General features: G+C 37.3%; 1 protein-coding gene across 1 annotated transcript in view; it reads left to right on the forward strand.

Annotated features, from left to right (window-relative positions):
* clstn3 (calsyntenin 3) overlaps window positions 1-22,041 on the forward strand; it is a gene marked incomplete at both ends in the record, with an annotated part of 39,539 nt that extends 17,498 nt beyond the window's left edge. The window contains 10 exons of the mRNA XM_083889252.1: window positions 459-618; window positions 2,670-2,729; window positions 2,841-2,989; window positions 8,993-9,141; window positions 15,527-15,753; window positions 16,880-17,041; window positions 17,338-17,483; window positions 17,906-18,038; window positions 19,889-20,073; window positions 21,871-22,041. Coding sequence (XP_083745378.1) covers window positions 459-618; window positions 2,670-2,729; window positions 2,841-2,989; window positions 8,993-9,141; window positions 15,527-15,753; window positions 16,880-17,041; window positions 17,338-17,483; window positions 17,906-18,038; window positions 19,889-20,073; window positions 21,871-22,041 — 1,542 coding nt within the window. The remainder of the gene's footprint in view (window positions 1-458; window positions 619-2,669; window positions 2,730-2,840; window positions 2,990-8,992; window positions 9,142-15,526; window positions 15,754-16,879; window positions 17,042-17,337; window positions 17,484-17,905; window positions 18,039-19,888; window positions 20,074-21,870) is intronic.
* Between the last annotated feature and the right edge of the window lie 1,813 nt (window positions 22,042-23,854).

The raw sequence follows: 23,854 nt of genomic DNA on the forward strand, positions 1-23,854 counted from the left end.
GCTTTTTATAATTTACTGGGTAATTCCCCAGTATTTTGGCCATTGTTCTTACCTTCTAATTACAGGTTAATACCAAGTAACACATTTCTGTTACCATATATTTACTGGGTAAATAGCTAGTAATTTGGGGCTGTAGCTACCTGCTTATTACCAGCTTATTACACAATAATACACTAAAATTCACCATATAGAAACCAGGTAAATACCCAGAATTTTTCTTTCCACTTATTGGTCTGTATCTAGTAATGTACAATAAACAATGAACATGCTTAGTAGCTCCTGGATTAAAACTATCAACTGTAATTCATTGCGGGGCCGCCAGAAATGTTTCTGTGGGCCGCCATTGGCCCCCGGGCCGCACTTTGAGAAACCCTGGTTTAAAGTGATCTTTGTAAATTGTTGTTAGTAACCACCGCTTTGCTGCACATGTGAATGAATGATTACTATCTGTCTCACAGGTGTGTGACAGCGAGTGGCATCATCTTTCGCTCAGCGTCCAGTTCCCGTCAGTGACCCTGTATGTGGACGGCGTGACCTTCGACCCCGCGCTCATCCACGACAACGGAGCCATCCCTAACCCCGCCCCCCGCCAGAGGATGCTCATCGGCGCCTGCTGGGGTAAATTTATGCTGAGTGAATTCACAACCCGACACACATTTCATTCCAGTTTAATGAAGCATTTTTTGACAGAAATGAATGCAGAGCGAGGAATCCTGATTTATATTTATTTATTTTCCGCTGCGTAAACGCTTCATGCAGCAGTTGTGTTTGCTTCGTCCTCTGAAACTCACTGAAATGTCACAATATCACCTTTTTTTTGGGCCATTTTCAGAACAAGCGATAACAAGTTAATAAAACCCTCGTCAGGAATCTCAATATAATCTGCTGAGACGTTTTTCTCCATCTCGCCTTTCACTCCCTCATTTCACTCCATTATCATTTCGGTTGATGCGTTTTGTCTTGAAGGAGCTAATAATATAAGTGTCATATCAATTATTCATGACAGTAGAGCAACACAAGAGCCAGACAGCTATCAGCCACTTACACCCCAACCACTGGGTAAAATGGGAAACTCTGGCTGCCAATTATTGCTGAGAACACGCAAACACACGCACACGCACACACACGCACGCGCGCGCACACACACACACACACACGTGGAAGTTGCTCAGGCAGCAGCTGCTTCTGGATAATGAGGAGTTGGTGCATTTTTTTTTAAATATATTCTACAGTTGTGTTTTTTTTCTCTCTTGCAGTGTTTCAGTCACGTCTGCTCTTTTTATTTGTTTTGTTTTTTTTTCAGATTTTTTCTTTCTGCCTGTCTGTCAATTTTTGGCACCTCCATCCATTCACTCACCTCCCGTTCATATAAATCAGTTATTTTCAAATCAAATTCATTTGAATTTGATTTGTAGATCTTAAATTCAAGATCCAAGATGTGTATTCGCCGTTTGTGCAATGAACAGAATGCTTCAGACCGTTCAGGCGCATAAGAGACAGTCCAGAGTTGGTCATTTGAAAGGAGGGAAACGCAAGAACAAGACACAGAGAAATGCAATATTACAAAAAAATATGCAGGTTTAAAGGTTCATTATGTAATAAATCATAAAATCCTCCTAAATGTCACAGAGACTCAGGAATAATGTTCATATAACAAACTGAACTCACCAACAACAACAGTACAGACAAAATATTTGCATTAAAAACAATATATTTTGCAGACTGCAAATCATGTTTATGTTTTGAAATCATGTTTTGGATTCATGTGGCGCCACCTACCGCCGTCTACCAATCCTTGCAGTCAGTAGAGTCTCAGCTGCCGAGCAACCACGGGTTGCCAGTTACGTCAGAAAACTAAACCTAAAAGACCTCGGTATTTTGAATTTGAATGTAGTAACTGTTTTTGGCCACATTCTTACATATGGCACCTTTAAGGGAAATAATACGACTTTTAACATGTGGGAAATACTTAAACTGTACATTTTCCAACATCTATTGTACTTATGAAAATGTGAAGTAGTGAGAGGAACAGAGAGAAGGTTTATGGTGCAGAGTTTTGCCATCTCTTCAAGTCAGTGGGCGCGAGATTAAGTGAGATTAAGAACTCATTTCCGAAGGGAGACCTGGCCAAGACAGACAGACAGACAGACAGACACTATACAGACAATACTTTTTAATTACAAGGTTTTTCCATGTTATTTCATTCATTTTGGGAAAAAAAATATTTTGAACTCAAACATTTTTCGTTGGTGTCAGATTATTTATAACATAATGGTGATGAACACTGTTTGGAAGGAAGGGCCCCCTGGGAATTTTTGCTCAGGGCCCCTACAGACTCTAGAATCGCCTCTGGGCACAAGGACATAATAAATGAGTTGAATCAGTGTTTTTATGAGACACATTCTAGATATTGAGGGGAGGAGAAGGAGCGAGAGAGCAGTGTATCATTTGTCCCACAGCAGTCTGAGCCTTTGGCAGCATATAATATATATATATATATTATAGTAGGACTATAAGCTCTGTCAAAAATATTGTTTTATGTCTCCATTAGAATGAAGAGAAGAGATCCGTCCTCTGCAATCAAACAGGGAGCTGATTCAAAACGAGAGTGACTAAAGCTGATTTGAAGCATCTTTGTCATTGTGTCTGTTTGTGTGTTTTCTCTGCAGAGACTGAAGAGAAGCCCAAGGAAATACTGAACAACACCATCCCAGAGGGTAAAGACTCAGGTGAGCCGTGTTTTCACTCTGTTGCCATCATGATGATTGCAGTCTGTACGAGAACAAGGTGAGTGGGTGACAATCATGGGCATTTTCATTTGTTTTCTGTTTGGTCTTCAGTGAAGTATGTGGGTGGTTACCATGGCCTGTTGTCCGGGGTGACGGTGCGTCCCGGCAGCGTTGAGCCTCACAGTGTGGTGGAGTGTCTCTACGCCTGCAGGGAGGGGCTCGACTTTGGAGACCTGGAGACTCTGGGCTCAGGCATGAAGGTAATAACTCAGAGATATGACTAACATGATAGTGAGAGCAAATAAATAATCCCTTTTACATCTGGAACGAACACGTACATCTATTTACAAACATGAATCACTCCCTCTTTTCATTATAAGTCAAATGTAAGCTTTTCTTCAGTGCTTCTATCATGCTTAGATAGATAGATAGATAGATAGATAGATAGATAGATAGATAGATAGATAGATAGATAGATAGATAGATAGATAGATAGATAGATAGATAGATAGATAGATAGATAGATAGAACGATAGATAGATAGATAGATAGATAGATAGATAGATAGATAGATAGATAGATAGATAGATAGATAGATAGATAGATAGATAGATAGATAGATAGATAGAACGATAGATAGATAGATAGATAGAACGATAGATAGATAGATAGATAGATAGATAGATAGATAGATAGATAGATAGATAGATAGATAGATAGATAGATAGATAGATAGAACGATAGATAGATAGATAGATAGATAGAACGATAGAACGATAGAACGATAGATAGATAGATAGATAGATAGATAGATAGATAGATAGATAGATAGATAGATAGATAGATAGATAGATAGATAGATAGATAGATAGATAGATAGATAGATAGATAGAACGATAGATAGATAGATAGATAGATAGATAGATAGATAGATAGATAGATAGATAGATAGATAGATAGATAGATAGATAGAACGATAGAACGATAGAACGATAGATAGATAGATAGATAGATAGATAGATAGATAGATAGATAGATAGATAGATAGATAGATAGATAGAACGATAGAACGATAGAACGATAGATAGAACGATAGATAGAACGATAGATAGATAGATAGATAGATAGATAGATAGATAGATAGATAGATAGATAGATAGATAGATAGATAGATAGATAGATAGATAGATAGAACGATAGATAGAACGATAGATAGATAGATAGATAGATAGATAGATAGATAGATAGATAGATAGATAGATAGATAGATAGATAGATAGATAGATAGATAGATAGATAGAACGATAGATAGAACGATAGATAGAACGATAGATAGATAGATAGATAGATAGATAGATAGATAGATAGATAGATAGATAGATAGATAGAACGATAGATAGATAGAACGATAGATAGATAGATAGATAGATAGATAGATAGATAGATAGATAGATAGATAGATAGATAGATAGATAGATAGATAGATAGAACGATAGATAGAACGATAGATAGAACGATAGATAGATAGATAGATAGATAGATAGATAGATAGATAGATAGATAGATAGATAGATAGATAGAACGATAGATAGAACTATAGAACGATAGAACGATAGAACGATAGATAGATAGATAGATAGATAGATAGATAGATAGATAGATAGATAGATAGATAGATAGATAGATAGATAGATAGATAGATAGAACGATAGAACGATAGATAGATAGATAGATAGATAGAACGATAGAACGATAGATAGATAGATAGATAGATAGATAGATAGATAGATAGATAGATAGATAGATAGATAGATAGATAGATAGATAGATAGATAGAACGATAGAACGATAGATAGATAGATAGATAGAACGATAGATAGAACGATAGATAGATAGATAGATAGATAGATAGATAGATAGATAGATAGATAGAACGATAGAACGATAGAACGATAGATAGATAGATAGATAGATAGATAGATAGATAGATAGATAGATAGATAGATAGATAGATAGATAGATAGATAGATAGATAGATAGATAGATAGATAAATAGATAGATAGATAGATAGATAGATAGATAGATAGATAGATAGATAGATAGATAGATAGATAGAACGATAGATAGATAGAACGATAGATAGATAGATAGATAGATAGATAGATAGATAGATAGATAGATAGATAGATAGATAGATAGATAGATAGATAGATAGATAGATAGATAGATAGATAGATAGAACGATAGATAGAACGATAGATAGAACGATAGATAGATAGATAGATAGATAGATAGATAGATAGATAGATAGATAGATAGATAGATAGATAGATAGATAGAACTATAGAACGATAGAACGATAGATAGATAGATAGATAGATAGATAGATAGATAGATAGATAGATAGATAGATAGATAGATAGATAGATAGATAGATAGATAGATAGATAGATAGATAGATAGAACGATAGAACGATAGATAGATAGATAGATAGATAGAACGATAGAACGATAGATAGATAGATAGATAGATAGATAGATAGATAGATAGATAGATAGATAGATAGATAGATAGATAGATAGATAGAACGATAGAACGATAGATAGATAGATAGATAGAACGATAGATAGAACGATAGATAGATAGATAGATAGATAGATAGATAGATAGAACGATAGAACGATAGATAGATAGATAGATAGATAGATAGATAGATAGATAGATAGATAGATAGATAGATAGATAGAACGATAGATAGATAGATAGATAGATAGATAGATAGATAGATAGATAGATAGATAGATAGATAGATAGATAGATAGATAGAACGATAGAACGATAGATAGATAGATAGAACGATAGAACGATAGATAGATAGATAGATAGATAGAACGATAGATAGATAGATAGATAGATAGATAGATAGATAGATAGATAGATAGATAGATAGATAGATAGATAGATAGATAGATAGATAGATAGATAGATAGATAGAACGATAGATAGATAGAACGATAGATAGAACGATAGATAGATAGATAGATAGATAGATAGATAGATAGATAGATAGATAGATAGATAGATAGATAGATAGATAGATAGATAGATAGATAGAACGATAGATAGAACTATAGAACGATAGAACGATAGATAGATAGATAGATAGATAGATAGATAGATAGATAGATAGATAGATAGATAGATAGATAGATAGATAGAACGATAGAACGATAGATAGATAGATAGATAGATAGATAGATAGATAGATAGATAGATAGATAGATAGATAGAACGATAGAACGATAGATAGATAGATAGATAGAACGATAGAACGATAGAACGATAGAACGATAGATAGATAGATAGATAGATAGATAGATAGATAGATAGATAGATAGATAGATAGATAGATAGATAGAACGATAGATAGATAGATAGATAGATAGATAGATAGATAGATAGATAGATAGATAGATAGAACGATAGAACGATAGAACGATAGATAGATAGATAGATAGATAGATAGATAGATAGATAGATAGATAGATAGATAGATAGAACGATAGAACGATAGATAGAACGATAGATAGAACGATAGATAGATAGATAGATAGATAGATAGATAGATAGATAGATAGATAGATAGAACGATAGATAGAACGATAGATAGAACGATAGATAGATAGATAGATAGATAGATAGATAGATAGATAGATAGATAGATAGAACGATAGATAGAACGATAGATAGAACGATAGATAGATAGATAGATAGATAGATAGATAGATAGATAGATAGATAGATAGATAGATAGATAGATAGATAGATAGATAGATAGATAGATAGATAGATAGATAGATAGATAGAACGATAGATAGATAGAACGATAGATAGAACGATAGATAGATAGATAGAACGATAGATAGATAGATAGATAGATAGATAGATAGATAGATAGATAGATAGATAGATAGATAGATAGAACGATAGATAGAACGATAGATAGAACGATAGATAGATAGATAGATAGATAGATAGATAGATAGATAGATAGATAGATAGAACGATAGATAGAACTATAGAACGATAGAACGATAGATAGATAGATAGATAGATAGATAGATAGATAGATAGATAGATAGATAGATAGATAGATAGATAGATAGATAGATAGATAGATAGATAGATAGATAGAACGATAGAACGATAGATAGATAGATAGATAGATAGAACGATAGAACGATAGATAGATAGATAGATAGATAGATAGATAGATAGATAGATAGATAGATAGATAGATAGATAGATAGATAGATAGATAGATAGATAGAACGATAGAACGATAGATAGATAGATAGATAGAACGATAGATAGAACGATAGATAGATAGATAGATAGATAGATAGATAGATAGATAGATAGATAGATAGATAGATAGATAGATAGATAGATAGAACGATAGATAGATAGATAGATAGATAGATAGATAGATAGATAGATAGATAGATAGATAGATAGATAGATAGATAGATAGATAGATAGAACGATAGATAGATAGATAGATAGATAGATAGATAGATAGATAGATAGATAGATAGATAGATAGATAGATAGATAGAACGATAGATAGATAGAACGATAGATAGATAGATAGATAGATAGATAGATAGATAGATAGATAGATAGATAGATAGATAGATAGATAGATAGATAGATAGATAGATAGAACGATAGATAGAACGATAGATAGAACGATAGATAGATAGATAGATAGATAGATAGATAGATAGATAGATAGATAGATAGATAGATAGATAGATAGATAGATAGATAGATAGATAGAACGATAGATAGAACTATAGAACGATAGAACGATAGATAGATAGATAGATAGATAGATAGATAGATAGATAGATAGATAGATAGATAGATAGATAGATAGATAGATAGATAGAACGATAGAACGATAGAACGATAGATAGATAGATAGATAGATAGAACGATAGAACGATAGATAGATAGATAGATAGATAGATAGATAGATAGATAGATAGATAGATAGATAGATAGATAGATAGAACGATAGAACGATAGATAGATAGATAGATAGAACGATAGATAGAACGATAGATAGATAGATAGATAGATAGATAGATAGATAGATAGATAGATAGATAGATAGATAGATAGAACGATAGAACGATAGATAGATAGATAGATAGATAGATAGATAGATAGATAGATAGATAGATAGATAGATAGATAGATAGATAGATAGATAGATAGATAGATAGATAGAACGATAGATAGATAGATAGATAGATAGATAGATAGATAGATAGATAGATAGATAGATAGATAGAACGATAGAACGATAGAACGATAGATAGATAGATAGATAGATAGAACGATAGAACGATAGATAGATAGATAGATAGATAGATAGATAGATAGATAGATAGATAGATAGATAGATAGATAGATAGATAGATAGAACGATAGAACGATAGATAGATAGATAGATAGAACGATAGATAGAACGATAGATAGAACGATAGATAGATAGATAGATAGATAGATAGATAGATAGATAGATAGATAGATAGATAGATAGATAGATAGATAGAACGATAGATAGATAGAACGATAGATAGATAGATAGATAGATAGATAGATAGATAGATAGATAGATAGATAGATAGATAGATAGATAGATAGAACGATAGATAGATAGATAGATAGATAGATAGATAGATAGATAGATAGATAGATAGATAGATAGATAGATAGATAGATAGATAGATAGATAGATAGATAGATAGGTATATCACAGTGTATCATTGTAGCTAGCTTTATTGTGTCTGGTCTGCCCCGACCAGATATAGACTTTTAAAACTGTTAGTTTGTCAAGAAACACCATCGTGGACCGGGTTACATCTATAATGCATCAAATTTGTAACTTGAATAAGTAATAAATACAGAAAGTTATTTATCAATATGTTACGGAGTAGTTACCTTTATTTTACATTATATTTGGTTACATTTATTTACATTTATTCTGTATGACAGTTACATCTGACCCTTTGAGGGTAACCATGATGCTGATGTGGCCCTCAGTGAAAATGAGGTTGACACTCCTGCTCTACATTATTGTGCTATTTGTTCTGTTAACAAACTGTAAAGACTCTTTGTTAGTCCTCAGCCTCAGTAACATGATGAACATTTATTGAAATTGATGAACGTGTCATTTTCCACCTGCAGGTTCACGTGAACCCCAGCCAGTCTGTGTTGGTGCTGGAAGGAGACGACATTGAGAGCTTTAACCGCGCCGTTCAGCAGGTCACCTACAGAAACTCTCTGCGGTTTGCCACACCAGGAGTCAGACCACTTAAACTCAGCACCTCACTCAGGTACAACACACACACACACACACACACACACACACACACACACACACACACACACACATTCTTGTACTTGCTGCAGACTGAGGACCAGCATTTCCACTTTATAAATCAACACAATTACAAATATCTACTTCATGAATGACATCTATAAAGAACTACTGGTTGCAGCACCATAAAATGTCTGCAGGTGGAGCCCCACTATACTATGTCGTCCAAATTTGAAAAAAAAAAATTGACCCAAAATGTTTGGTCCAAAATTTGACAAAAATGTCATACTATATTATGTCGTCCAAAATTTGAAGAAAAAATTTGACCCAAAATTTTTGGTCAAAAATATGACTAAAACGTCATGTCGTCCAAAATTTAAAAAAAAAAATTGACCCAAAATGTTTGGTCCAAAATTTGACAAAAACGTCATACTATATTATGTCGTCCAAAATTAGAACAAAAATTTGATCCAAATATTTTTGTCCAAAATTTGACAAAAACGTCATACTATACTATGTTGTCCAAAATTTGAAAAAAAAATTGACCCAAAATTTTTTGTCCAAAATTTGACAAAAACGTCATACTATACTGTTGTCCAAAATTAGAAAAAATTTTGGACGACAGTGCAAATTTGGACAAAAAATTTTGGACAAAAAATGTTGTCCACATTTTGGACAACATTTTTTGTCCAAATTTTGACAAAAACATCATACTATACTGTGGTCCAAAATTTAAAAGAAAAATTTCACCCAAAATATTTAGTCCAAAATTTTACAAAAATGTCATACTATACTATGTCGTCCAAAATTAGAAAAAAAAATTGACCCAAAATTTTTTGTCCAAAATTTGACAAAAATGTCATACTATACTATGTCGTCCAAGATTAGAAAAAAAAATTTGACCCAAATTCTTTTGTCCAAAATTTGACAAAAACGTCATACTATACTATGTCGGCCAAAATTTGAAAAAAAAATTCACCCCAAATTTTTGGTCCAAAATTTGACAAAAACGTCATACTATACTATGTTGTCCAAAATTTGAAAAAAAATTGGACCCAAAATTTTTTGTCTAAAATTTGACAAAAACGTCATACTATACTGTCGTCCAAAATTTGAAAAAAAAATTTCACCCAACATTTTTTGTACAAATTTTGACAAAAACATCATACTATACTGTGATCCAAAATTTGAAAATAAAATTTCACCCAAAATATTTTGTCCAAAATTTTACAAAAATGTCATACTAAACTATGTCGTCCAAAATTAGAACATAAAAATTGACCCAAATTCTTTTGTCCAAAATTTGACAAAAACGTCATACTATACTATGTCGGCCAAAATTTGAAAAAAAAAATTCACCCCAAATGTTTGGTCCAAAATTTGACAAAAACATCATACTATACTGTCATCCAAAATTAGAAAAAAAAATTTGACCCAAAATTTTTTGTCCAAAATTTGACAAAAACGTCATACTATACTATGTCGTCCAAAATTAGAACAACAAAATTGACCCAAAATTTTTTGTCCAAAATTTTTTGTCCAAAATTTGACAAAAATGTCATACTATACTATGTCGTCCAAGATTAGAAAAAAAAATTTTGACCCAAATTCTTTTGTCCAAAATTTGACAAAAACGTCATACTATACTGTCGGCCAAAATTTGAAAAAAAAAATTCACCCCAAATTTATGGTCCAAAATTTGACAAAAACGTCATACTATACTGTCGTCCAAAATTAGAAAAAAAAATTTGACCCAAAATTTTTTGTCCAAAATTTTACAAAAACGTCATACTATACTATGTCGTCCAAAATTAGAAAAAAAAATGTGACCCAAAAATTTTTGTCCAAAATTGTCATGCCATGTTTCTACAGCAGTCTGACGAGACGGCTCAGGTTTTTAAGAGGATTTTTTACCATGCAAACCAAAGGTGGCTCCGCCTACCCAACACCCATATACATAAACAAACAAATGAGGAGGAGAAAACTGCAGAGGAAGTGGAATAAGGGAAAGAGTGCAGAGGGTCATGAATAATGCTTACATCCTTATTGGTATGTCAAGAGCAGACGAGTCCTCCAGTGTAATTCCTGCACACTGGTCCTTTAAGGCAAGGCTATTCAACTTAAAGGTGCATTATGTAATAAATCATAAAATCCTCCTAATATGTCACAGAGACTCAGGAATAATGTTCATATAACAAACTGAACTCACCAACAACAACAGTACAGACAAAATATTTTGCAGACTGCAAATCATGTTTATGTTTTGAAATCATGTTTTGGCGTCATGTGGCGCCACCTACCGCCGTCTACCAGTCATTGCAGTCTCAGCTGCCGAGTAACCACGGGTTGCCAGTTACTTCAAAAAAACGAAACCTAAAAGTCCTCGGTATTTTGAATTTGAATGTAGTAACCGTTTTTGGCCACATTCTTACATATGGCACCTTTAACTAGCCCTTCAAGCAATTTGGACCGGCCCGCGGCCCATTAACCCATAAATAATGAAGATTTAAAAAGCCAATAAAATTGTAGCTTCGCCTATTTCTGGCACTTTGTGACACTTTGCGTCCCTTTTTGGCAAATACTAGTACAACTGTAATTGTAGGCAGTCTATTTATGTACCAGAATATTTTGCACTATGAGCCAACTGTAGCAGTTGTACCTGAATATTATTGGTACTTTTACTTATATTTCTATAAAAATAGCCTTTTGTGGCCATTGCACGTTAATGTTGTACCTGTTATACCCAAATGTTGGTGGTTCTGTAACTGTAAACTTACTATATGCAAATTGCATTGTACCTGAATGTTGGTGCTTTTGTTACTTACCTTTTTAGCACAAAACTAGCAGCTATTTCAATAAATAAGTGCTAAATAATTGATAACATTTTGTATCTATTTGTAGCCTATCTATTACAGCCTTCCGATAAACTAGCCCTCCGGAAATGTTAGTTGAATAGCCCTGGTTTAGTGCATTAAAAACACACATCAATGCATTTTTAGTTCATGGCTTCACCTGTGGAGATAAAGAGGTCAATCAGAGTATAATTAAATCATTTTCAACTCTATTCAAATATTTTCTTACTGTGTTACTGCACACAGCACAGGACATTAACAGTAAACATAGAGGACAATGGAGACGACACTGAAGCTCTGAACGTCACAGAGGTTACATCAGATAGTTTTTCCTCTGGCTCGTCTGTCACAGATGAAGGATCGCTCTCTGGCCTTTGCTTACTCCTTTGACACTAAACTCATCAAACCTGGACCTTGCCTCGGCCGTGATAAGAACCGCTGTGGCATGAAAGAAAAATATTGTATAGCGAGTGAGTCAGAGTCAAGAGATAACGAGGAATATCTTATCTGTGTGTTCATTCAGAGACTTTGGCTTTGACAGAGTAAAGTGCAGTCACCACAACTGTTTGCATGTTTGAAACATGTTTTTTTTTTTTTTTGCAGCATTGGCTATGTTATGTTTCGGGATTAAAGACAAGCCGTGTCTTTGATTCTTACCTTTTTATTATCGTGTGTGTGACCAAACAGCAGCGTTCAGCCTCTCTGCACCATCCACCAAAAATATCCTTCTCTGCTTTGCAGTAAAATCACCTCACTGTGAAATACAAAGCACACAGACTCTGTTTGCAGGTCAGTGCTCAACCATGCTTAACAACTGTGAACTGGCTGCCTGGTTCTCGCAGTCACTTTTAGCTGATGAAATATTAATTCACCTTGGGAAGTACAGTCCATCGCGTATACCGTGTGTGTGCTATATTGTGTGTTTGTATTAATACGAGCTGAATAATCAGAGCTCATCAAACTCCTGTGTCCAGATCTTCTTATTACTGTCTTTGGGGAATGTTGTTTTTGTGGCGTGTGTTTATCAGATTAAAATGATTACCAGGCCACAATCTGGTGCAGGAGATTTTTTGTTTGAAGTTACTGCTGATTCAAGGTCATGGGCTGATTTTTTTTTTTTTTTTTTTTTCTCGGTTTCTGCTAAAGTGCACCAGAGGTGTTTTTTTTCTTCTTCAGCATCTTTTATTGCGTGTGTAAAGATTAGACTGATTTGAGGCCAGGAGTTACCCAGATGGCTTAACAGCAGGCCCTTCTGGAGAGGACGATAGAAGCAGCTGCTCACTCTGATAGTGGAAATATAACACACACACACACACACACCAAATACACTCGCTCTGCTTAATCCCCTTTTAGATGCGATGCTGAATTATAACGCAGATGAATGGGAATATGTAAGCAGCTTGTCATCAATCTGATTTGCTCTCCCGTTCCGGCAGGAAAATTAAATTTGTAACAGCAGAGCCTCTGTGGTCTGCATTTGCTAACAGTCAAAATCAAAGCTTCAGAAGAACATTTGAAGCCGACGAAAAAGAGAAAAATCAATTCATATTATAATTACAACGTTATACCGATCACCAGGCTGCTCGTCTTTTTTATATCCGATCTGTTTAAAGTATTGCTGCGGTTGTTCCATGTTGTGATGAAATGAAGTTTGTCACTCATGGCTTTTTTACATACCTCTTACCTCCCTCATTTGGAACAATCAGCTGATTTGAATGTCCCATATTATGCAAAATCAACTTTTTAATCATTTAAATCCTTATATTTGGGACTCTGGAGGCCCTGTCAGTCGGCAAAGTGTGAAAAAAGATGACTCACTCGCTGTTTTTTGTGGTCCTCCTCAGTCTAAGTACAGGAGATAAAACACGCGATGTTGACTTCCGTGCTCATTAGGACGTCACAATGTGCTAAATTCCTGGAATTGTTGTCTCCGCTTTTGTCCGTGAAACACGCGAGAGTGCTGGCGAGGGCAACGGTATCCGAAAACCGGAAGTCTGCGAAAAATTCTATTCTTTCTACACAAACGTCCAGCCTCAGAGGATTTATCTGTCCAGTGGATACATGTGATATATGCAGAGGTGGAAAAAGTACTAAAATATTGCACTCAAGTAAAAGTACCAATACTTTGATGAAATATTACTCAAGTAGAAGTAAAAAGTAGTCATCTGAAAATGTACTCACGTAGAAGTAAAAAGTAGTAGTAAAAGTTACTTAGTTACTCTGCGTGGGGATCACACAGGATATTACGTCACTGTTGACGTAGCGCCCTCTATGTTCACGCTCCTGTGCTGGTGATAATCACATCATCATTGTCTGGTTCTGGTGTATATTTTCCCCCTGTAGGTCTTCATTGTGCTGCATTGTTCATTTTTACTCAGTAACGGATAGGATTTATAAAGTAACTAAGTACAATACTTGAGTCAATACGTACTCAAGTAAAATACAAAATCCTGATTTTAAATTGTACTTAAAAATACACAAAATAAAGTATTGAATACAGTAACTTGAGTAAATGTATTTCGTTACTTTCCACCTCTGTATATATGACATCAATGTGCCTGCATTTTTTCAAATGCTAACTGCTGTTAGCTCCCAGTTGCCTCTATGGCTGATGTCATTTCCTGTCCCTTAAAGGGACACTGTGTAGTATTTATGGGTTTATATGACCCAAAATCCACTTTTTTATACATATTATGTGCTCCTACATTGTCTAGTCGCTGTATAATAGTTTTTGTTTCATTTTCGTAGTGTTTCAAAAAGTCATGTAAAATAACATGGTCGCGGGCCGCGGTTGCATAGCCACTGTTAGCAGAGAGACGCCATGTTTCTACCGGAGCCTGTAAGGACAAACGCGAGAGAACAAATCAAGCGTCTCTTTACTTGTAGCTGAAGTCCCGCCTCCTCTCTCTCCGCTTCGTCTTCTACGGCCGCGATAGCTCCGCCCTCTCCCTCGCCTCACGAACCTCATCTGCTGACACGGAGAAAGACGACAAGGACGAAATTTGACCGGCTGAGGACACCGTATCGCTCAGGGAAGGGAGGGGGTGAGCAGAAGAGCAGTTCTTTGTTGTAAATTTCAGCCTCTCCTCTAGATGGCACTATAAAATACTTACTTCACCTTTAAGTTTCGTTTTACTGTTCTTTAAGGTGGATCTAAAGAGATTCTACTAAACATATCGTTGTGAACAGGGCTGTTTTGTTCAGGGTGATTGAACTGCTGTGCTGCTTCATCCTTATGGTATTTTGACCAAAGCATGTCACAGACATGTTCATTAGGACACCAGGGAACTAGGTTAACTTGGAGAAATATGGTATAATATGTCCCCTTTAAATAGAACGAAACTGACCTCATGTTCAGGTGGTCAGCATAGTCAGTAGGATTTGTCCTCTTTGACCCTGTGAACGTCTCTGTCAGGACTAATGTGGTGGACGCACATATTATATTACATTTGAATAGGCTTGCCGTGCTCTGCAAATGGTTCAGGTTCGAGCCAGTGACATGATTTCTTGACTCTTGACATCTTTATTTCTCACTTTCCTTCATGCCAGATGTTTCAACGAGGAGAGCTGCCTGTCCCTGAAGCAGCTGGAGGGTTACCTGGTGGTCCTGCAGCCCGACGCTCCTCAGATCTCTCTGTCTGGGGTCGGTCCTCATCTGGCTCGTCCTGCTCCTGAGTTTGAGAGTCCCCGTGGCGTCCCCCTTTTCCCCGAGCTCCGCATCGTCTGCTCCCTGTCCCACGCGGTCAACACGGCGGCGCAGGGGATGGAGGGAGGAGGTTTGTCTAATATATAAAAACCGAGGCCGCAATTGATGCAGATTTGAAGCTGCAGTGCGTTTTGGTTGATTTTTTTTTTTTTTTTGGTCGATCTTAACGTCATTAATCTGCCTCTGTTTTGCTTTTGCATTTGTTTGCTGCAAATGCTACCAGACCCACTTACTGTATATAAAAATTGATCTAGTCTTCAGGTTGCAAAACAAACCCCCGGTTTGAAGCTCGGCGATTTGCTACTGGACGTTTACAGACGTTTAATCGGGCACCTATTGGACAATACCAACTCATATGTGCCATGATTCGTTGTCTTTTTTCCTCCAAATGGGAACATTATTTACAAAAATGACAGCATGTGCGACTGAAGATGATTTGAAACTTGTGATCGATACCATTAGCTGTGAAGGAAAATATTTACTTATATTATAAATCAATCGAGAAATAGAAGTGCTATTTCCATCCTACTTAGAATAGTATGTCTATTTTTATACATACATACATATATATATATATATGTATATATATACATCATTGGTTCTCAAAGTGCGGCCCGCGAGCCAATGGCGGCCAGCAGAAACATTTCTGTCGGCCCGCAATGAATTACAGTTATACAGATAGTTTTAATCCAGGAGCTACTAAGCTTGTTAAATGTTTATTGGACATTACTGGATACAGACCAATAAGTGTAAACTGTACAACTGCAATCTGGTCATTAGTCCAGTCCTCAGTCCAATGTTGGGTTCCTAAATTGGCCCTCAGGTATCAAAACTTTGAGAACCCCTGATATACAGTATATATTGTATGATGTTTGTGTGTATATAGCAGCAGCTCAGGGGTCGGACATCACATCAAACAGCTTCACGACTGTGTTTCGTCGCAGTATAATTCACTTTTCGTGAGCGTACACATTGTTTGCAGTCATCTCACTGACTTTACTATTGTAATGTTTCAGTTGACTCATCTTTATTGACATTAAACGATCCACTTCCACCATCTAAATAGCCCTATACTGAGAGAGAGAGAGAATGTTTTATATACATTTAAAAGTAACGCACTACAGCTTTATGTTTACTGCTCCGCTTTATGATGTGTTCTTCATTTGGTGTCTTTTTTTTGCCCCATCATCTCTCAGCTCTGATGTCCGATGCGGTGGCTCACACCTTGGACGGCTGTGAGGTCCAACCCCTGGGGGAGGAGTTAAACCCAGAGAGGGAGGAGCTTCTGGTGGACATGGATGTCGTGCGAGAGAGGGGACTGGAAATCATCAACACCACTGCTTACATTGCCATCACAGGTACAGTGATTCACAAACAGAATACTTCTACTTCCTTGAATCTGCTTTCTGTGAGTGTACAATAACACAAACTGCTTAAACTTTGGCGGAAAGTTAGTTTTAATTTAAAACTTTTCCAATCGGGTCTTTTAAATTCAGTATGATAGCCACAATGACCTCAAAGTAAGTCATCCATCCTATGCAGCTGCCAATAAAACAGCTGCAGACGACTATTCTATCCTCCTCCTTAACGTCCCAGTATTGACTCCCTGTCTTCTTTTTTATTCTGCTCTTCTTTTCTTCACTGCTCCTTTCAGGTGCCGAATCCATCTCAGTGTACGAGGACGTCCTTCGCTCTGTCCGCTACCGAATGGCTAAAGGCTCGGCCCGCTTTGAGAGGCGGTTCCGCCTGTCCTGCTCTGAGATGAACGGTCGATACACCAGCAATGAGTTGACTCTGGAGGTGAAGGCAAATCACGTGGAAATGAATATGCTAAGATTTCAGCCTGGAACATTATTCTTGACCTTAGGGAAGTTCATCTGTGCATGTGTTTCTTATAAATGAATTCTGTCTGTGCCGTTAAATGTCAGAAAATGCTGCAAAATGAAGATGTTCACAAATGTCTTGTTTTGTCCCCAAACCAAAAGCTTTAATGATTTCTTTGGACAGGACACATTCACATGTTAGAGAAAAATAACAACAACTATTGATCAATCATTAAAAAATCTGACAACTCATTTAGAAATTGTTTAATAATGCATATGTGAGTCTGAAAGTGTGGTTTTGAACTTAGATTTTGTTACGTATTATTTGTTCCTGACTGTGTGGTTGATGGAAAAAAAATGAATTGACTTCACACACGGTTCTCCTCCTTCCGTCTGCAGGTGAACTTCCTCCACTCTCTGGACAGTTTGTACCACCCGTCCCACCTGCTGGCCTCCGAACAGTTTCTTCATCCATCCCATCATACAGGAGAGTTGAGTCGACACGTCCTGCCCAATCCACACCGCAACTCAGGTGACGTTTCCCTGTTATTGCCTCAAACATTCACGCGACGTTACAAAGGGACATTCGTGTATAAAGCACCTTTGTAGGAAAGATACCAACGTCATGAGATGAGAGTCATGTATAGACATTGGTGTGTTTGCACCGCCTCGGCACGGCACGGCACGGCAGGGTTGAGTTGCATTTCCACTTGCATAGTACCTGATATCAGGTACTTTTTTTAATACCTGTTCTGGGAAGGTTCCCAGCGAGCTGAGTAGGTACTATGCTTGGCGTTGTCAGACAAGCAATGCCGAACTGTAGATCAGTTTAAAACACTTAAAGCTCACATAGAGTGGTCCTGTTGCACATGTATGTTAGTTATGGAGGTCTACTTACATACATTTACTTGTTTTTATGGTCAAAAACCTCCTAGTTGCTGTAAACGAGCCGATACAAATCCTCTTTTCTGACGGTGTTTCCCAGCCACGAGATTTGAGACTCAACTCTCACCCCCAGAAGACAGAGTCTTGTGATTGGCCAATACTATTCAGCACACCAGCTCTCAGAAGCACAGCTCCCCCCTCTGGAACGGTGGATGCACTGCTCCTCATTATCAAAACATTGTTTTAACAGTGTTTAAAAATAGCTTCTTCACGACTCCCCGCCTCAGTCCCTTTGACGACCTTTGACCCAGAGTCAGACCCAGAGTCAGAAGACACTGTCGCTCGTGAAACACCTCCACAACGGACGTTATTCTTCTTCTGCGGTTCAATGTACGCAACCGGATGTGCCCGGACTAGTGCCCGGAGCAGGAGGATCTGCTGTTCAGGAGAACCGTTGTTTACGTAACCGGACCGGGTTTTTTCAGAGATCTCTCTGAGCCTGAGATTACAATAAAACACAGCGTTCTCAGCAGTGACTGAACTGTTTGTTTAGAACCTTCAGGGCTTCGTAAACAAGGTAATGACGCAGATACACACTAAAAAACAGCGTTAATGGGAACTTCCGGTCTAGGTCCACTTTAACGGTCCTAAAAACGTAGGCTAATCTCCAATAATTACCAGGGAAATTTCTAAAATCTCAATATTTAACGGAGGAGTCTGGTGTATTTAGCGACAGCACTGCTGATCGCGAGCGGTGAGCAAACCCTGCCGCTGTGTTTCAGACAGTCTGTGCTCCGGTCATGGAGGAAGTACTGAACAAATAGATTTAATTAACTGATTCTAATGATACAGTTACACTGAAAACAACTGCTTTGCAAGTCACTAGTCACTCGTGTGTGTCGCATGTAAAATGAAGTCGAGTAGGTTGAGTAGGTACTTTTTTGTAGTGGAAAATTAACCTAAACTGTGCCGTGCCGTGCCGGAGCTGGGACCATAGTGGAAAAGGGCCAAAAGATATGATGTTTTACTTCAGTATAAACAGGTTGCACTAACACTGATTTTCAAAGATCTTAAATCCAAACTCTCCAAAGTTTCAGAGACGTAACTTCAGAGGAAGTGGCCTCTTTAGTTTTTTTAAGCCTGAAGTGAGGAAGCAGCAGGTTTTTATCAAAACACCTCACACACCTGCTGGAGATAAAACGCTGCAGCAGCATCATCTCTAATGGTGCATGCAGCCATCTAAAAGTAATTACAAGATAACACTCTGAATTCAGAGCCAGTGCAACAAACAATAAGTGCACACATCAGCTCTGGAGATTCAGCACTGCAGTAACTTCAGAATGGTAGAATTATCAGATAGAGAAAAATGATTTTCTAAATCCTTTTAGCAGTGCTTCTAATAACCATAAATCCACAATCATCTGTTTTAGTTACTCCAGGACATCACTAAAGTTGTCTTTTTATACTGATTTTATTCTCTCTTTATGTTTTTAACAGTGGTACCAGGAGCAGCCACTGTTATCATCATGGTGTGCGTGGGTTTCCTGGTTGTTATGGTGATCCTGGGTGTTTTCCGAATTCGCTCCATCCATCGCCGTAGTGAGGGTGCTGGGGGCGGAGCTAAGGAGGGCAGCAGCCAGTGGGACGACTCCGCCCTCACCATCATCGTCAACCCAATGGAGGTGAAAACCTGACTAGTAATTGACGTTGACTGGTGACACCTGTGTTCTCTTGCAGTCAGAGCCGGACAGTAACCGAGTACATTTACTCGAGTACAGTACTTACAGTACAATTATGAGGGCTCTGTACTTTACTCGAGTATCATTTTTGGGGAGTACTCATGACTTTACTCAAGTACATTTGAGAGGCAAATATTGTACTCTCTGAGTACACGTTACTTCTTGTACTCCATGGTCAGATTTAGTTGAGAGACGAAACAATGGATGTAGACGCAGCAGGCCAAGTTAAAGGTGCCATATGTAAGAATGTGGCCAAAAACGTTTAATGTTACTACATTCAAATTCAAAATACTGAGGTCTTTTAGGTTTCGTTTTTTTAAAGTAACTGGCAACCCGTGGTTGCTCGGCAGCTGAGACTCTACTGACTGCAATGATTGGTAGACGGCGGTAGGTGGCGCCACATGCCAAAACATGATTTGCAGTCTGCAAAATATTTTTTAAATGCAAATATTTTGTCTGTACTGTTGTTGTTGGTGAGTTCAGTTTGTTATATGAACATTATTCCTGAGTCTCTGTGACATATTAGGAGGATTTTATCATTTATTACATAATGCACCTTTAGTGTTCCCTTCAAGTATTTGCTGTGTTTACCAAAACAAAAATTCATCACTGCCTACAAAAAATCATCTTCCAACTTGCCGAAGCATGTCAAGGTACTGACATTGAAATAAACTTCCTTACATTTCTAAGCGAGATTCTAGCTACAGAAAAATGCACCTGCCAATTTGCCAGCTGTCCCTTGCAATATTTAGAAAATGTACTCTTGTACTCTTGATTACTACAAGTAATTTTACTTAAAGGTGCATTATGTAATAAATCATAAAATCCTCCTAATATGTCACAGAGACTCAGGAATAATGTTCATATAACAAACTGAACTCACCAACAACAACAGTACAGACAAAATATTTGCATTAAAAAAAATATTTTGCAGACTGCAAATCATGTTTGTGTTTTGAAATCATGTTTTGGCATGTGGCGCCACCTACCGCCGTCTACCAATCATTGCAGTCAGTAGAGTCTCAGCTACCGAGCAGCCACGGGTTGCCAGTTACGTCAGAAAACGAAACCTAAAAGACCTCTGTATTTTGAATTTGAATGTAGTAACTGTTTTTGGCCACATTCTTACATATGGCACCTTTAAAGGAACACTGTGTAGTATTTATGGGTTTATATAACCCAAAATCCACTTTTTTATACATATTATGTGCTCCTGCATTGTCTAGTCGCTGTATAATAGTTTTTGTTTCATTTTCGTAGTGTTTCAAAAAGTCATGTAAAATAACATGGTCGCGGGCCGCTGTTGCATAGCCACTGTTAGCAGAGAGACGCCATGTTTCTACGGGAGCCTGTAAGGACAAACGCGAGAGAACAAATCAAGCGTCGCTTTACTTGTAGCGGAAGTCCCGCCTCCACTGACGGAGCTAATACGATATACAAAAGACACACTTATACATCTGAATAAATACTAGAACCTCATCTGCTGACACAGAGAAAGACGACGAGGACGACATTTGACCGGCTGAGGACTCCGTAGCGCTCAGGGAAGGGAGGGGGTGAGCAGAGGAGCAGTTCTTTGTTGTAAATGTCAGCCTCTCCTCTAGATGTCACTGTAAACTACTTACTTCACCTTTAAGTTGACATCTGACTTTTACGTGTACTTGAGTCAAATTTAGCAAGGAGTATCTGTACTTTTACTCAAGTAATGAAGCCGTGCACTCTGTCCACCTCTGCTCGCAGTCGTATGAGACTCGTATGGGAATCTGCGCCGACAACGAGGGCGAGGGTGAAGAGGAGGAGGAGGAGGAGGAGGAGGAGGAGGAGGTAGCAGAGTCACCCGACGGCGAAAGCGACGACCAGCGGATCATCATCAAGAAAGAGGGGAGGGACGGCAACACCCGTCGCTACTGAGCCATACGTCATCTCTGCACCACTTCTCATGGAAACCCGCGAAAGCGTCTCTCCCCAGTCACACACTTCACCACTTTTAATATCAACAACCGCTAACACCACTAGTATAAGGAATGTAAGCTTACACACACGACGCACAACACAGTCGCTATAATACTCTCGACAGTCGACGCCATCTGTGACCAACAACAGGCTGTTGTGCTTCACCTAAATGTTCAATGGCACAATGTAAACAATTAATGTACTTAAACCACCCGAGCAAACCCCACCAAAACTGTATGTGGTGCACCAGTTCTGAATCACTCAAAAGTCATGTGAAGTATAGTGTAACAACTGGTTGAATGAGATTTTTTTAAAGATTGTATCCTTTTATTATAGACACAGAATGAATCTTTACAACAACAACAACAAACACCTGGAAGAATCCACGACACACAGGCCTCGAACAGATCTGTAGACACAAGCCTTGATCCCAACAGGTCTCTGCTCTCCCTCATAATAAGACTGACATGAGAAGTCTGTGCACAAGCTCTTTTTCCACACATTCCTCTCAAACACCGTTAGCCACAGAGTGAAGACAGTGAGGTCGGACATCAACGGTCACTCTCAACACATTCATGAATAAGTGAAAGGAACGTGTTCGCTGTATTTAACGTAGAGCCGATTATCAGATTTGAGGACAATGGACCAATAAGCTTCAACCCGTTTACTCAAGTTTGTACTCGTACAGTACACTGAATACTGTACTGCTGGTGTTGAGACCATGCAACATCAGTGAGCTTTCTGGTCCAAAGTTACAGCTTCCATAGAACAGGTGTAACCCTGACCTCTGACCCCCCTTTCTTCCTCCATTCTTAGTGACCGCTAGAATGTTTGTAAATGACTCTCACTGTTTCACTCACTGCACACTGCTGTGTACAATAGCTGCATCACACACACACACACACACACACTTACAGACACTCCACGATGCCACCTGTGCTGTCTCCAGAATGTCAGCTCAGCTTGGGCAGTTTTTGATTGTATTGATTGTAATAAATTTTCTGTACATACAGTTATGAATATTACAATATTATTGTTATTACTATTATTATTATTATTGCAGTCATCACTTTCTTTGCACATTTCCGAGAGAGAGCAGACTTTGATTACACTTTCTTCCCCATTAGAGAAATCACCGTTACACCAGAAAAACAGCGTCATGATAATAATAGTAGTAGTGATAAGGATGATAATCCCCGGCTTGATGAGTGTGTCTTAATTTGTGTGTAATATTGTTGTAATTTAAGACTTTGTCGATATCCGAATCACAGAAAAAGGAGGGCACATTGTTGTGAAACATAGACACTACGCGCTGAGTTCATCTTTCACACTTTGCCAGATATTTTTCACATTTTAAAATAGTTTTTCTATTTATTTTACACGCCATCCTTACGTCATCGGTTCAACGAATGTACAACTTTGTGCTTCTCCTCACCGCTCCCCTCCCTCTGTGTGTCTCTTGCTGTCTGTCTGTGTAGCCTATCAATGTGCAGTGCTAAACCGTCAGTAAATAAAGCCTGTCGTTTTTGAGTGTGATATTAAGAAGGAATAAACATTGCATTGATTAATAACTTATATTATTACGATGTTACTATTGGAAAATTACCTGTAATTATTGATACGATGATGACATGAGTTATGCTGACTAATTGTTATTGAGAACTGTCAGAAAACATTACAAAATTCATAATAAAAACACTATATGACGTCGCCATGGGGACACTTTTTTTGGGGAGTAGGGCCAGAGTATTGCTAATTTATTTATTATTAT

The sequence above is a fragment of the Microchirus variegatus genome (assembly GCF_963457635.1).
Source record: "Microchirus variegatus genome assembly, chromosome: 1".
Taxonomy (NCBI): domain Eukaryota; kingdom Metazoa; phylum Chordata; class Actinopteri; order Pleuronectiformes; family Soleidae; genus Microchirus; species Microchirus variegatus.